The sequence below is a fragment of the Ammospiza caudacuta genome, chromosome 2 (genome assembly GCF_027887145.1).
Source record: "Ammospiza caudacuta isolate bAmmCau1 chromosome 2, bAmmCau1.pri, whole genome shotgun sequence".
NCBI lineage: Eukaryota > Metazoa > Chordata > Aves > Passeriformes > Passerellidae > Ammospiza > Ammospiza caudacuta.
Window position 1 is genome coordinate 101,252,461 of NC_080594.1, and position 16,437 is coordinate 101,268,897.

General features: G+C 37.3%; 1 protein-coding gene across 1 annotated transcript in view; it reads right to left on the minus strand.

Annotated features, from left to right (window-relative positions):
- Nucleotides 1–16,437, minus strand: part of MID1 (midline 1) — a 237,549-nt gene that overhangs the window by 25,538 nt on the left and 195,574 nt on the right. The window contains exons 4-5 of the mRNA XM_058824959.1: nt 4,990–5,097; nt 1,777–1,925 (exon numbers count right to left, since the gene is read on the minus strand). Of these exons, the coding sequence (XP_058680942.1) occupies nt 1,777–1,925; nt 4,990–5,097 (257 nt within the window). The remainder of the gene's footprint in view (nt 1–1,776; nt 1,926–4,989; nt 5,098–16,437) is intronic.

Sequence of the window (16,437 nt, forward strand, 5' to 3'; positions counted from 1 at the left end):
ATTTTACTGCAATTACTTTGAAATGTGTGGATGAAGAAATTCAATGAGGATGATTTCAGGAGACTTCTTTAGCTGCTGGAGCTGAGAGCCCTAGTGAGACTGTTACATGAGCAATCTAAAAGCAAACAATGTTGCTCACCACAGGAGAACTAAGAGAGTTACTTGTGAGGAATAATTTATAATTCTATTTAGCCTCTTTTGCCATTTGCAATTTGTCTGCAAGCACTTGGTATCTTTTTTACCCTTGGTTTTATTCACTGCTTGGAATGATTCTCTGATTTTCAGGGTGTTCACAGACATTTCATTACAGACAACAATCTGTGATAGCCAAGAATTTTTTGATTGGGGACATATGTCAGCTTGTCTCATTACTGCTCTGCCAGTGTCTCTCCTGTGAAAGTATAAAGTATTGTATTTATGATGCAATTGTTCATGCTTACAAGTTCAAAATGGAGCTTCTCTGAATATTATGTGATAGTCAGTTAGGAAGCCCTGGGTCTCCACAAGTTTCTGTCCTACTGCTGTTTCTGCTGAACACTGAAAAAAAGGGCAGACCCCACCTTCAGCTTTTGATACCATTCTAGTTTTACTACTGGCTTCAGCTGGGATGCCACAATGTTGCTTGGTGACAGAATATAAACCACAGTCTGAGAGACAGCATATAACCCACTGCCTTGACTGGCCTTGTCTTTTTCAACTGATTTTCAGTTCTCTGAATCTGTAATGGGGAACCCAGTGTTGCTGGCTTATTTATAAATTGGTAATTTGCTGAAGACTTATGCAGCACACCAGAGTAAGGGAAAGACTTAAAAAAATGTGTAATAGAAGCAGGGAATTTCTTGTTTTGAATTTGGAGAAACTGGCTGGAAAATATGAAGAAATGTGAACCCTGAAATAAAAAAATAACTATTAAAAAAAAGATATTTAAAAAAAATTAAAACCCCCATACTTTTAATGTCTTTCTTTATTGTCCATATTCTCCTTTCTTTAAACTTAAATTAAAAAAAAATTCCGATTGCTAAACAACTGATATTCCAGCAGAACATTTTTCATCAGAAAATCCTGCTGAAACTCAATGGGTATGTTTCAGCATTCACAGCATTGCACTGAAAACCAGAGCAAATTTTCTGATAGCATGGTCCTTGTCCTTGGGATCCTTCATACATCTGGCATGCTGAAGAGGAGGCAGGAGCCTGAAGGAATAGAAATTCCCTGCAGCCAGGAGCCCAACACAACAGCTGATGTAACTTCCAAACCTCCTGGACTGTTGAATCTCCATCTCCTCAAGATGCATGGTGCAGGTTCACAAATTTACAAGTTTCATTTTCTTGTAGCTTTTTATTTTGTGAAGAATATGAATCCATTAAGATCAGTTTCTTCTAATGAATGCACTGACTGCCTGATTTCTTTCTCAATCTCAGAATTTTTCATGAAGTAGGAATTTCAGCCATAAACCCATTTTTTAAGTGTATTTAACATCAGACATCTGCTTGGCAATCATTCTAACTCTTTCACTTGTGCATGCTGTTCTTGTTGTAACTCTTAATTTGCACCCTTTTTTGACTGCTCCTCTTCTCAAAGGAATGTTTAGATTTAGGACTACAGTAAGGTTCTTCCCAATCTGGTATAGCACAAAGTAGAATTTTGGGGGAATATGTCAACAATCCCCCTGCCTTTGACCACGTCTCTGATGTGACAAGACAATACAGCAACTATGGCAACCCATCTGCCTTAGAGTGAGGTTTTCCTTTTCACTGAGAGGAACATCTCCCTTACCTTTCAGTGATATTTTTGGCAGTCTGCAGGAAGCGAGCGTGGTCATTCTCCTTCAGTGACTGCTCTGCCTGAGAGATGAGGGATGTCGAGCGCTCAATGCACTGCTTGCAGTTTGCAATCTGCTGAGCCAGTTTTCTCAGCCTCACCACCTTGAGTGGAAACACAGGAAAGCAGTCATGTCTCTGAGGTCACAAGTCATGGTTGGGTTTGCAATTCAGAGGTAAAGCTGGGCAAAGGAGGAGTTAAGATAAATGGCTTTGGTGACAAGCTTTGTGGTGAACTCCATCTAGCCATGTAACATTTTAATAAGGGACAGGAACAGCCTTTCTGCCTGAATATTTTCCACATGGAAAACAACAGGGGAGAGCCAAAACAAGCACAGCTGGCCTATTTTTCAGCAGAAGGAACGTCATTTCCTGGTAATTTCTGCTTACATGATAACTAAGGTCTATTTAGATAACCATTTCCCAGAAATGATGAGATCTGTGTTAAAAGCTACTTATAGATTAACTGGATTTTTTCTATTGAGTTTCATAAAAAGAAGAAAACTGAAAACAAAAGTTAACAGAAAAAGACTGTTCAATTCTGTTAACAATACATGCCTGACCTCATTATGTGCTTTAAGTAAAAGAGGGTGTTTTCTTGTTGGATATTTTTAACTGGACAAAAGCACGTAGTGCTGGAGAGCTGATTATTATTACTGCAAACATATGTGCTGGAGATAAACACAGAAGATGTGACTGCAATCATTAGCATAAAGGTTAGGGAAGGGTACAGTCCTCCATTTAAAGACAATGTTGGCTAACAAAACTTTCAGGAACTACAATAGTTCCTGAAAGGTCTGGGAGTCCTTCCCTTTGTTATCACATCAGGATCATAGTTTGAACAGGAGTAAGAAAAAAGAAGGAAATTAAATAACTCTGGAGTTCAGACAGGCCCATTAAGACCCAGTTACATGCAAAATGAGGGAACTAGCAACCAAATGGGTTGGCAGAAATGTCCAAATTTAAAATCAAGATAACTTTCCCAATCTCAGGAATTAGGGCACAGGCTATGAAGTTGCTGTTTTGACTTTCAGAAATATTTGTATCCTAAGCAGTGATGAGGGTATCTTAGTGCAGCTATCTGACAACAGAAACAAGTAGGAAAATAAACATTTAAAAAAAAACTTTCCAGCAAAAGATACTGGCCAAATGATTTGTGTTGTGTGATATTTGTATGTCTTTAAAGATAAAGAAGAAAATGCAGGGAATGCACAGATTTTGGTAATGCTAATGATTTGATCAGCTTCTAGGATGAACTAATGCCACAAAGTTTCCTGTAACTGTGCATTTGCAGAGTTCACAATTCAGTCTACACCAGCCTAACCAGGGAAAGGTTCCCAGCAGTGTTAAGAAGTTCATCTCTTTATTTATTAATTAATTAACAAGCAAACAGTGAACTGAAGTAAATTTTAACTTATGAGTTTTCTGCAGTAGAAGGCATGTCATGACTGGAGATGTCTATATATGAGCTATATTTTTCACTTGATTGATTCTTTTATCTTCAAGAAGAGGAAGATGATAAATTGAAAAAGGAAGAATCTCATCTCAGTCTCCACCCACTTCTGCAATGGTAGGAATGACATCTGCCCAAGGATTATCTTACCTAGTTGATATTTGCTTCTTCCCTGTTACATGTTCTGTGGGATTTTGTAGGGTTTGGGTGATAGGTGAGATTAAGTGTGGAGCTGCTTAAGTGGGTGTTCAGACTTGTGTGTAACTGAAGCTGCAGCCTTGCAGGCACAGCTAGAGCTTAGTATGTGTTTCCAGCTCTGTAGCCACACCTACAGTCCTACAGAGAAATTTGCCATGCGCTCCCTTCCAGAAAGACTCTTGGCCATAGGCCCTCTCAAAGGAAGATACATTGGGCAGAACTTCCTGTGGCTTTTCACATGGGTCTCTTGAGACCTTGAAGTCTTTAATATATATAACATTTGAGTCAAAGCATTCCAGACCTTGACTGGACCTCCACTGATGTAACTTTCAGCTCAACAAAATAGAACAAAGAATGGGCACAAATTCTGATAACAGCTCTATTCAAACAAATTTGGCATCAATTGTGTTACAAATCTTCCATGCTAATGGAAATTAGAATAAGTTTTGCAAGCAACAGAGTTTTTAAAAGCTATGTGTATATTGCACAAATCCAGATGAATGGTAGGTTTCTACTTCATTGGTAGCACACCTGGTCTCTCTGCATAGAGAAAAGGAGTTGAAACAAAAATGAAGGCCATCTATTTTATTTGAAGGGAATTATATTTTGTTAACAGCATGAGGAAATTCAGGTTTTTCACATAGTGTACAGGACCTGTGGTTTCAAACGTGTTTAAGTTAGCCCTTGCCTACAGAGTTTTCATTTCAAGTTAATTGGAATATCTTGACATCCTCATGAACCATTTAACCTGCTCTTGACTTCATTCTTTTCCCGAGCTTTTCCCACACAAGAAGAATGAATATCTGACTTAGTTACTTTAGGAGTTAAACAGTAAACACCTTGCACCTAGAAAATAAAAACATTAATTAAACTCTAATGCATTTCTGAGTTTACAGTTAGCTAGAAAAATATGTTGAAACTTGAGTATCAGAGATTTTTCCTGCTCAATGTGTTTGCTACTAATAATCACGGAACTTTGGGAATTAGAAATGTACACCGAATTTAATTTCTTTCACACTTTTGAATATCTTTTTTTGTAAATAAGTTAAGATTTCATAACCTCATGAATGACAATGACTGGAACAAAATATTAGTGTGATAGTATTTGAATAAAAAGATAAAATACCTAGAAAAAAAAAAAGAAGATAGTTGTGAGACATGATTCTATATGCTGTGACATTTTGTGAAAGTTAACACTATGGGGGAAATACTGTCAGGCACATAACAGAGTGAAGGAAACATTAAGGGGATATAGTCATTTACCAAGTATGACAAAATTTCTGGTTTTATCCTTAAAATCCATAATCACCTGTAGTAAGAGAAATAGCCAATAAACAGTTGAGGTCTGGAGTACTAGTCTTCAAGGATTTAATTCTTTACATGAAAGTATCAGTCAGTAGCCAAGAACTACATAAGGACTTTTACAGATTTCTACCAATAATATCTGCAGTCAAAAAAGCTGCAGTCAAAAGGAAACAGTGTTGACCTACTTGTGATCTAAAGAAGAAAAGTTTTTACCTTTCCTTCTTTGATTTTGGTTCCAATTATTTGCCGTCTTTGCTGGATTATTTCAATGAGTTGGTCACATTCTTCCATCAGCTTGGTTTCTTGGCGGGATGCATTTACCTACAAAGCAAAACCTTATGATAAGCAAAACTTCCTTTTTTTTTACATTTTCCTTTTCCACCTTCAAATTTAAAAACCGCATTTTCTAAATTATTTGGTTTGGCATTTTTTTTCTCCTTTCTGTGTATAATCTGCTTTATTTTCAGTCCCCTCTTTTGGATTTTGCGAAGTACTGAATTGAGTACTGCATGAGTACTGCAATTGTTTGCAGGAGGCAGGACTTGCAAATAAATAATCAGGTGTTTCTAAATCAAGTGAGGCAAGTCTGGTTTGGTGAGTACTGAGTGGTGTCAGCTCTAACACACACCAGTGAGAAGCGGGGTCTCTTTAGGAGGTGTCTCACACATCATGGTCTGCAGCCATGCAAAGCACTGCAGTGAACACCAGCGTGTTCAAGGGCACAAATACTGGATCAGAGAGTCCACCTGGTGCAGCATCTCCTCTCACTGCTGCTGCTGCTGCCAGCATCTGTCAGCAAAGAATGCCAGGAGGAAAGAAGTCCCAACACATATGATGACTCCCACAAGTGCTTTCTCATCCTCCAACCATTTGTATCTTGGTCCTCTTGAAGAAGAAGAATTATAAACATAATTTATATATCATTACTAGTTTTCAGCCAAATTAAATAAGATGGATTTATTTAGTTTCTCCTTCAAATCCTGGAAACCTTAGGAATCTGCATCATTCTACAGAAATGAGCATCACAGCTTAACTCACATTGAAGTGAACAACTGGGTCCTTTTAGGAGGATTTAAAAGTATCTCCTTCCAGCTGCATTTAATGATCCAAAGTCCTTTCACTGGAAAGGGCAGTGAACCACTGATACCATATATATCCACAAATTGGTTCCTTAGAGATTCAAACGATCAAAGATCCACGTGACAATATCAAGACGTGTGTTGACTGTCTTAATTATTCCTGCTTTACCTCAGCAACAAATCGGACAAAATAATAATGTGCTCATGTAGTTTTCTAGAGTATAAATATATGAGAAAATGAAATCTTTTTAGTCCAAAACCCCTCACAAATATTAGCTTTCTGTAGAAAGTGCTGACTTTTGTTACAAAAAAAAAGAGAGAGAAAAAAAAAGAGAAGAAAACTTGGATTAGAAAAGTTTGGGTTCTCAGATGAATATGTTCTGTTTCTGAAGGAGATTGATTTTTTCAGTGACAAGTCAACATTCTGTATACAACCACAAGAACCAGAAGAAAATACTTCCCCATCCAGCAGTTGCATGTTTATCTTACATATATGTGTAAACACTCAGAAAAAGAGGTAAAAAGTTCTAATCATGTCTAGAATAAAAAAAAAAAAGGACTTATTTCAGAGTTCTGTTTCCATTTGCACTTTGCTAAAAGAGGGTAAGAAGGTAAAGCAGCTTTCAGCCCTGGCTAATTCCCTCCACAGCCATGTCACCTTCCCACTGGGATAATGAGTCAGTGGTGAACAGCAACAGGGATTACTTTCAGGTGACAAGTAACTATATTGCACCCCTTGATTGTTCCTTCAGTCTGATGAGCCCATGATTCTGCATCAGTATTCTTTTCTTTCCTTCCAACAGTGTCTAAACATGCATTTTCCTGTAAGCACATTACAGAGCTCATTAAGCTTAAGCAAATGCTAAATTTGGACCAGAACCAATTTTACAAATAACCTTCTTATGTGAAATATACAGTATCCTCCAGGCAAAGAGAGGACTTGTTTATAAAGACCTGTTTCATCAAGGTTTTGGATTATCTTTCTGAAATCTTCATAAAGTTAAAGTTTGTTTACACATTTTAGAGGCTTAATTATTAATTAAGACATCAAGATTATAAAGAAAGAATACATTTGTTTTTGGAAGGGGTCAGATGTGACTGCAAGTGCTGGTGAAGATGTAGAAGGTATTCCTATTATGCTGGTTTAGGTGCCCATGGTTCTCCTTATATTTGCTGTTTGCTCTGCCTGGCTTCTCACCACAGTCCATGAGGAAAGACAGCATGAAGCAGCCCACCCAAAGCCTCTGGCAGTGCCAGTGTCTCTCCACTGATAACCTAGAAAAGTTAGTCAATGTGCACTGTCCCTCCTATTCCCTTTGTTCCTGCTGTCCCAGTACCTCAGCTGCATCACACATCTTGCTTTGGCATGAAACTCTGCAGAGCTGCTAAAACAAGCTGTACCATGCACTGGTTTCCCAGTCCTGACTTCAGGCTCACTACTGCATTGAAATTCCACTGAAGATCAGGGAAGCCTACACAGGCTCAGCCCGGGCAGGGATCACATCCACTGCATGTGGGCACAGCTCCTGTGTCAATAGCAAGGTCAGCCCATGCCACAGCCAAATTCAGCACTTAATTACAGGAACACTCCTGGCACCTCATTATGGTAACACTTGATGGGATTTTTGAGTAGCTTCCACTCAAAGTGTTACTTCTAGCACCACTTACATCACCGATTTGCTTTGTCAAGAAGATCTAATTAATTTTTGGGATAACTGTCATGAAACATAAAGTTACAGGAAGGCTAAGTCAACATTGTTTCATTTAATACTCTGGTTGATTTGAATAATAATGTATTAATTGGATCTTAACTTAAAAGGTCTAGACTAAGAAAAACAAAATGCTTGGAAAAAATCTCTGGATTTCTTAATGCACTGAGTGCAGACTTCTCTTTTTCTTTGAAATCTTAAAAGTATACTCTTTTTAAACACCATTTGAAGACATTTCCAACTTTATAGCTTGGACAAGCTTGTTAAAAATGAAAGTAATATTCTAAAATTATACGATATGTCTGAGCTTTATATGAAAAAAATCCCTCAACATTTAATCTAGGGGCTTTTCTTAAGCTGAAATACTCCTTAATCATATTTTCAGCCCCCAAAGCCTCTGATTCAATAATAACTTTATAATTGAGCACATGCCTAATTTTAAGTGCACTACATTAGCTGTGGCCCTAAAGGGACTATTTGTGAGATTACCATTAAATAGTATTTACTTGTGTGTTCCTGAGGAGTCATGTGTCAGACCAAAGACCCACAGGCAGGGACCAGGGCTCCACTGTACAGGTGCTACAAAAACAACAGAACGAGGCTTTTCCTTCTGCTTGAGCCCTTTGACAAACAGCGACCTTGACAACAACTTCCAGCTGGGCTGGCTAAGGAATGTGAGTTCTGTCTGGTGAAAATATTTGAGGTTTTACATTCTACATTTTTTCCACATTAAAAAACAAGCCCTCTTTCCAAGGAGTTTGTTAAAAGAGACTGATAGCTGCCTTATAAAGTCTGGTGACTGTGTCACACACTTTGTGAAAGTCTCCAAATCATAGAGAGAGCTGACTTCAGTCTGGGCTCCCTCCACCCAAGATGAAGGTTGATTCTTTAATCTGAGGTATCTGTTGTCTGAGACTTTATGCTAGACTTGGTGACACCTTTCTATGGAAAAATTCACTATTAATACAATTAGTTTTGGCATCAACCGGTTTCTTAAACATCCATGTCCAGAAATACTTTGAACCTAAAACTTTCTGGTTTATTGGTATCATTTTTATAAATTTCTTTTCCATGCCAGTTAAAATTGACTAGGAGGCCTTATGATTTAGCAAGAACTATGACATCTAAAAAGAAGAAGAAGGACAGATTCTAGTTGTCCTGATTTTGTGGGGAATTTATTCCCATTTCTGTAACACACACAGACCTCAAATACTTTACTGAAATAACCCAACAACCTTACAAATTTCAGGTTTCTTTCCAGGTTTTCCAGACATAGGGATAGGGACTGTGGCCCTTTGCCTCAGGAAGTAGGTGTAGTTAAAAAAAGAAGAGAAATGGGGGTTCCTCAGATGTCTGTCAGGGAGCTGGAAACAAGCAGCCCTCCCAGCCCAAAGGGGAGAGCAGGCCAGCTGTTCCCAGCTCCACAAGCTGAGAACTGATTTGGAAAGTGTTCTGCTCTCTGTGGAGGCTTCCCAGGCTTCATCTTCAGAGACCTGAGTTAAATTGCAGCTTAGCTCATCAGAAAATGAATGTGGTGGTTTCAAAGTCCCCAGCAGATGTTTGGGAAATCACAAAACTACAGAATGGCTAGAGATTTGAGGTTACAGTGGAGCTTCTATGGTTAATTTGAAGGCAAACAGAATCAGAGGGCTGGATTCATACCCATGAAAACCTCCTCAACTAATATACTAAAGCAAAGGATATTTTTGGTGTCTCACAAGAATTTTCCTTGCAATAGCAAAACTCTTCCTCTGAGATTCCTTATAAGTGAGGCAATTCTCCCCACAAGTTGAAATCTTCATGCGTCTTTTTGGCAAACAATCTCTAAATGACAAGCAAAATAAGACATCTTAAATTAGAGGGGGTCTGCTTTTTAGGGCTATGCTCTCCATGATAAATTCATCAAAACCAGAGCAATTTTTATTTCCTAGTCATCAGTTGATTATGCAAAATGGAAGAAAGTATTTTGTAGAAAGAGTCTGATCTTTGAAAATTGAGATATGAATTTGAGTTTCAGCATCACGATTTAAAAATTATTTCAATTTCTTAAAAAATAAATTTGCAACTGTGGCTGTACGGGTAAAGAAGAGGTATGAATTTTTCTTTATGTGTTTGAGTTGATAGTTATAGAATGACTATATACTATGGCTATAGAATGACTATATACTCACAATAATTACTGTATACTCAAAAGAAGACAAAAATATCAGAAAAGTAAATGGAATGATTCCACTCAAAACCTGTTGCATCATTGCCACATACTTCACTTTAGATTTGAGCCTCAATTTCTTCTTGCACCAAACCCAGAAAGTGAGATTAAAAAAACCTAAAATTTTTACATATAATGGCCAATACCTATTTACTCTAGGAAAACTTTCTTCATTGCCATGGAGATGTGGAACACATTTGCTTGGATTAGTGTCCCTAGATGAATTAAAGGATTATACTCTCTTAAAGAGAGAGGCCTGTTTATTTTACTCCATGTTGTAAAGTAAGTAACTTTTTTTTCATAGAGCCAGAATACATTGAAGTATTATTTTCACATCATCCATATGTAATTTATTTATTTAATGGAGAAGGATAATCATTAACGAACATTTATGAAAAATTTTCTTCCCTTTCTTTTTATGGGCATGAGAGTCATACATTCAAACTTCCTTTATTTCATGTTTGATGTTATGGGTTGTTCAATTTAGTCCTCTACAGAGCAGAAGCAGAACTCTTGGAAAATAACTTTTTCAGGTTTTCCCTAGTCTAAACATAAATCTGATTTTATCTGTGATGACAAACCATGCCTTTGGAAATATGTGATATTAATCAGCTTGCCATCTGAGTATAAATTTTTTAGTTTGAAATGGTGCAAAAAAAAAAAAAAAGGTCATCTTCCATTTCAAGTGTGCCAGAGGCTTTGTTTTTGTTTGCATTCCACATCTATCTCTAACCAGGAGACCTGTGTTTGTGTTTAGAGGCAGTCTCAGATCAGGTTAAACAAAGGTCAGTGCAAAAATATTCCATCTTACTCTGGCTACGTAGGAATTCTGTGAATGAAGGATCGATTAGGCCAGGAGAGCTAAACCACTTTGGGTCCAGCAGATAAGACTATCTGCCCCAATCCTGACTAAAAGTAAACCTTTCTTAGAAGACTGAAGTACACATTTTACTTACTAAAATATTGTTTAGAAGTTTTTTGTCCCACTGTACTTTGAAGCACATTGGTGAAAACCTAACCAGCAAGACACCTAGAAGTCCTCTAGTGACATTTACAGTCTCATCCTAAAACAAAAAAACCCCAGAATTTCATGGGGAAAAAAATATTTATAAGAATCTGATTATTTTCACTCTTTTTTTACACTTTCTGTTAGACCTCTCTTTAAACCTAAATAATGAAAATACTTTTTAATTGAACAATATTTAATTATTTATTTGTTTTAGGTTTTCCTGCTGACATTAAGCCTTTGTTCCATACTGAGCATAATATTCCTCTTCATGTGTTTTATGTGGGATAGAAAAACAAAAACTATCAAATAATCACTGAAGTTCAAAGGACTGCCCATCCTTTCATTATGTTGAAACCAGTGCACTTGTAAATAATAGTTCAATACTTTAACTGTCATCCAGGACCCAGGGTCTTTAGCCCAGTGTTTAACATGCCCACAAGAGGACCAGTGCCTGTGGCCTCCCTGCATCTCTAGTTGCTCTTTAGCTGTTTATGTTAGGCAGGAAAAGGAGGAATTTAAGAGTATTTTGTTCCCATAATGATAAATGACTCAGAGATAGAAGGTTCCATAAATTGACAACATTTTGACTGAAAAGTTACAGTCTCTGATAGCAGGCACAAAATATTACCTGCTGCATTAATTTGCCAGCTAATAGTGAACTAAGGTCCATTTACTAGTCTAAGGTCAAAGTCTTGCAAGAATATCAGTCTATCAAAAATCTGAACATCTGGATATGAGAGAAAGGGAGAGGTGCAGCAAATCAGGACTGGCCACCTCGGCAAGCAGTGAAAAACTCTGCTATTAGTTTATATACAATCTGTGTGACCTCTTACCATAACTACAACTACAATTTACAGAAGGTACAAAACAGTCGTAGGTGTAATAACATATTCCAGCTTGTGCTTAATCTGTACATAAAATGTATGCATAAATTCTGCAGTTCCATATTTGTATAGGACCAATTCTACATTTAATTAGTAATTTTTGAAAAAAAATTAATAATTCTTTAGGGAAATAGTATTTGACTACTAGGCTACAGCTTACTAGGCATGCAACTTAGGACATCCTTGAATGAATATTCTGTATCACCATATGCTATGCAGTGTTTTGTCAGTTTTTATTTCTGAAGTTTCTCTTTTCTGGTGCTACATAAATTTAAGACACTGACTAAACTTACCTGAGATTTCCATTGAATGAAATCAAATTTTATGAGAGTGGAATTAAAAGTAAAATGAAAGTAATTAGAAGTCAAAATAGATTATGCCACATACTTAATCAAAATAATGTTAATAGAGAAAGTCTCTTGTACCTTCTCTCATTAGAAACTGTCTTGGAAAAAACAAATGCTGTAAACTCCATCTTAAGGTTTTATGCATATGATCAGGTTTGCTCTTAGTATCTTACTGAGAGTGAGAACTCCTAATTTCCTTCAAATAATATTTTTCTGTCTATTTCAGAAAATCAAAAAATACCATTTACTTTTAGCACTTAAATATAGCCAATAAATGTAGCTGCTGAACAAACATCTTCACAAAAGTGAAAGATAGAGGGGCAGAGGAATAAACAAATTTCTGTGGAGTTCCTTTCCAAATTATCACACATATTCCACAGTGATGGTAAACACTTACCTAACCCATTGCTCCTTTCCTAGGAAAAAAATCCCCAGCAAAGTAGATTCCTTATTCCAAAGCCTTAGTATTACTCTGAAGGCCATTTACTGCAGTTCAGACACGGGGATTTACATACAGGCTTTCTAACTAAATTTTCCTATTGAGAACCTCTCAGTTTACTTGAGTTTTGACAAAAATAATCCCAAATCTCAAGGAGTGAGTACCATGAAAATTTGTGAAAACAGAGTACTCACTGTTTTTTATAGTGACAGACAAAGCCTCTTTATTTTTCAAGGGTCCTTTGAGAATTGTATTGACAGCTGAGTTTTGATTTTACTGTCTCTCAAGGAACAGAAATGCCATGCAAAAATTGATGGAGACATTTTGTTGCAAAATTTGAAGGAGCTATCTTGTCACTGAAGTCTTACTAGAAACTCAACATTCCATTATTATTAAATTTTCCTGTTTGGATAATTTCTTTTTTATCAGCCATGCAATAAAATAGCAACAGCAGGATTTTTAGGTGCTGCCATCTTCTCTTCATTGGTTTTGCACTACTGCTTTACACTGATATGTAAAATGTATGTGATAAGTGTGAGTACTGAGTATCTGTGCCAGTGAAATAAAGGTTCTTTCATTGAACTACTTTTTATTCATGTGATTATATAACATGACTATAAAAAACACCATTTGACACTCACAAACCCAGTTTTTTACTGGGAACTTTACACTGAGATTTTGCCTGCAGCAGATCTTTAGAAGTGAGCTGGAAATGGAGCATTTCTATTACATACAAAGAGAAAAGGATGCAGCACTTAGAGGGTTACACAACCAGAGGAAAACGCCTCCTCTTTATGCAACCCAAAATTATTTTACAGTGTTGTCCAGAATCTGCTTCCTATGACGTTTGGTGAATTCAAAACAAAACAAAACAAGCAGAAAGACTGAGATACAGATGCAAGCAAAACCTATTTCCTTTCTCCCCCCTCCTACATAATTGCTCCAATTTCTCCTCCAGCTGAGTTCAGATTATGTTTCTGTCTAACAGATGAGAAGCTTTATGGTATTGACGATATAACAGACATTTAATCATGCATTTCCTAAAAGAGATGAGAAAAAAAATTCCAAAAACAAAACTCAAATTGCTTAGAAACAAAGTAACTGGCATAAGAGTCTCATGCCCAAATTTGTGCCTTATGTCAATGAATGCCACTGTCTAAAAGTTTTCTGCAGAAACCTCACACAGTCGCAGAGCGGAAATTATGACAAAGAAGCGAACTTTCTGTGTCACAGCACCTTGTCAGTCAGAGAAACACCGACAGCATTATATCCTCCCCTGATTCAGCTAAGAAGGGGCTAAATCCTGAGCAGAGGCCGAGCCAGGAGAGCAGGATGCAGCCCCCATCACCTGGCACGTGGTGGGTGTGCTGGGGAGGGTGGCAGGGCTGCAGTGCTCACAGGCAGGGCCACACAGTGCTAAGGGACACCCTGACCAAGGGACACCTGGAGGGGGCTGGGGTGGCCACAGGGGTGCTGACACCCAGGGATTCATCCTGGGCCTGCCAATCCCGATTTTACAACACTGTTTTTGGAAGACTTGTACAAGGCCCCTGCAGAAAATTTAAAGATAAAATTATCCAAGACAATTTTTAGTGCTCTTAAAATAGTTTTCTACAGATCCTATCAGAAGTATGAATGCTGTGAATAAGGACTACAAAGAAATGCATATCCAAGTAGCAGTCATTCCTATTCCATTCTCTCTTTTTGTGGAGAAAGGTCTGTTTTATCCCATGATAAATGATCAGTTTATCTTTTTATGCAGCCCACCCTGCTGTGCCAGGGGAGGCAGCCACAGGTGCCTGCCCTGCACAGAGCGAGCAGCAGAGCTGCCCTGGGCCAGGGGGTGCTCTGCAGAAAGCAGCCAGGTCAGAAGTATGAGGTTGAGGATTTGCCATGGGCTCTAAGGAAGGAAAAAAAAGCTTCCCTGATTACCAGCCTTCGGGGTTTTCTGCAAAACCAAGGAATGACAGACAGGATTACAGAGGAAGGGAGAATGGAAAGACAGAAAAATTAGTGTAAAATGAAAAACATGTTAGAGATGTGTCTGAAAGATGAGTAGAACAAGCGTGTCAGCATGCTCCTGAACAAACAGAATGGTTTGGGACAGAAAAGAGTGTTATAGTCTCAAGCAATCACATGTCAGGGTGTGGTTCCCTTTGAGAAAATGGAATTTTAAAAACTGTTGCCATAAGCAAATAAACTAATCCATGTTAGGCATGAAAGTAGACATTCATATACTGAAATTATTTTATTATTAAATGCTTAATATTATATCTTAATTAAAGTAATAAAGAATAAAGGTTTGGCTTGATTTATTCACAAAGATTTTCTTGCTGTTATGATCAGAATCACACATGGGAATGCAAGACTGGAAGTGAACTTGTTGAGGCTCCCAAGATCAGGTTCTCCATCAAGATAAATCCTGTCACAAATTGATAACCTCCATCCAATCCAGAAATTGGCAAGATTTATGTCTCCAATGCTGTGATGAGGGGCCAAACCAGATACCCCTCCCCAGTGGCTGGAAGGCCTCCAGCTTCCAGATTATCAACATCACTGATCAGTCCTTGTGCATTCATGGGGAAAAAAATGAAAATAAATGTTTCAGAAAGGAATAAGCATGAGTTTTAAAACATAGAGAGATTGGGATTTGGCCTTTGCTGTGGATGACAGTACAGCTGGGAAGGATGCCTGGCTGGATCACCAATCTGCCATAAAGCTGGTTCCTGGGAAGCCACTGACTGCTCACTTGAGATGAGAAACAGTGGCATTGTGGCAACATTTGGTTTGGCTGGCGAGGATCAATTTATTCAAAATACACAGAGCCTGTTTTCCATTCATTTTTGGACACATCAGTTTTCACTCCATATCAAACCAAAAAAGACATTCCTTTTTAATTTTTCATGTAACATTGAATTTTTTGGCTTATGACATGATAAAGGCTTAAAAAATGTAACTGTTTATAGCTACAAATAAATGTTAGTGAGCATGACTTTTAAAAGTTTATCTATATCAGAATAAAGTCTTGGTAATTTTAATACAAGGAATAATAATAATTTCCTTTCCTTCCTTGTTTTACGAAGTTCAAACTATATCTGAAACTGGAAGCTTATTTCCTTTTTCTTTTTTTTTAACCAGTTTTAAAGGCCCCAAAATCTAAATCAAAATGATTTCAAATTAGTTAAGGAAAATCAAAGTAGGTAACAAAAGTCTTTAAATTTACTACCTATATTTTTATATGTTTACAAATGATGTACAATGTATTTTACGTTATTACCTGTAATAAATCTAATAATGAAAAAAGAAAGCATTTGCTGTAAAACTAACTTCCTTTTCAGTTTCAACATTTCAGTGGGTTCATATGTCAAAAATAATACATTAATTGGAAGCTTTTCCCAATGTTTTGTAATTTTAAATTTGCATTGTTAATGTTTTAGCCAATATAATGTTTCATTTAATTTTCAATTTGGTTCCTGTATTGGGTTGAATTTCTCTCCTCAACAACCAAGAAGAGAAAGAATGTACTGACTTTTCAAAAATCTATCTAAGCCACACTTTCTCCAATGCTGGAGATATGCACATCATATCTGAAATTTTCACAGGGCTCTGAGAATCAGAGATAACTTCAAAGTTTACTTCCCCATCCCCACTTGCCCAATTTCCAGCACGGCCAAGGTCCAAGGTTTTGACTGAAACTCATTTCTTAATATTTAGCTAATTTAAATGCTAATTAGACTAATTTGATGAATAAAACATGGTAGGAATTCATTAACAACTATGTTGCAATTGCTTTATGTCTACAGAGAAATTTTCTAAACCAGGGCTCCAGGGACAGTAGCGCATCTGTTACCGGCTGAGCAAGTTGGATTCTTGTAACACTGAACTTAGAGCTGGTAAAATGTTGCAGAAAGGCAAAGAAGACTGAGGAGCAATTTCAAGTTTTTCAGCTCTAGCACATCTTGGACACAGGCCACCAGTGAAGAAG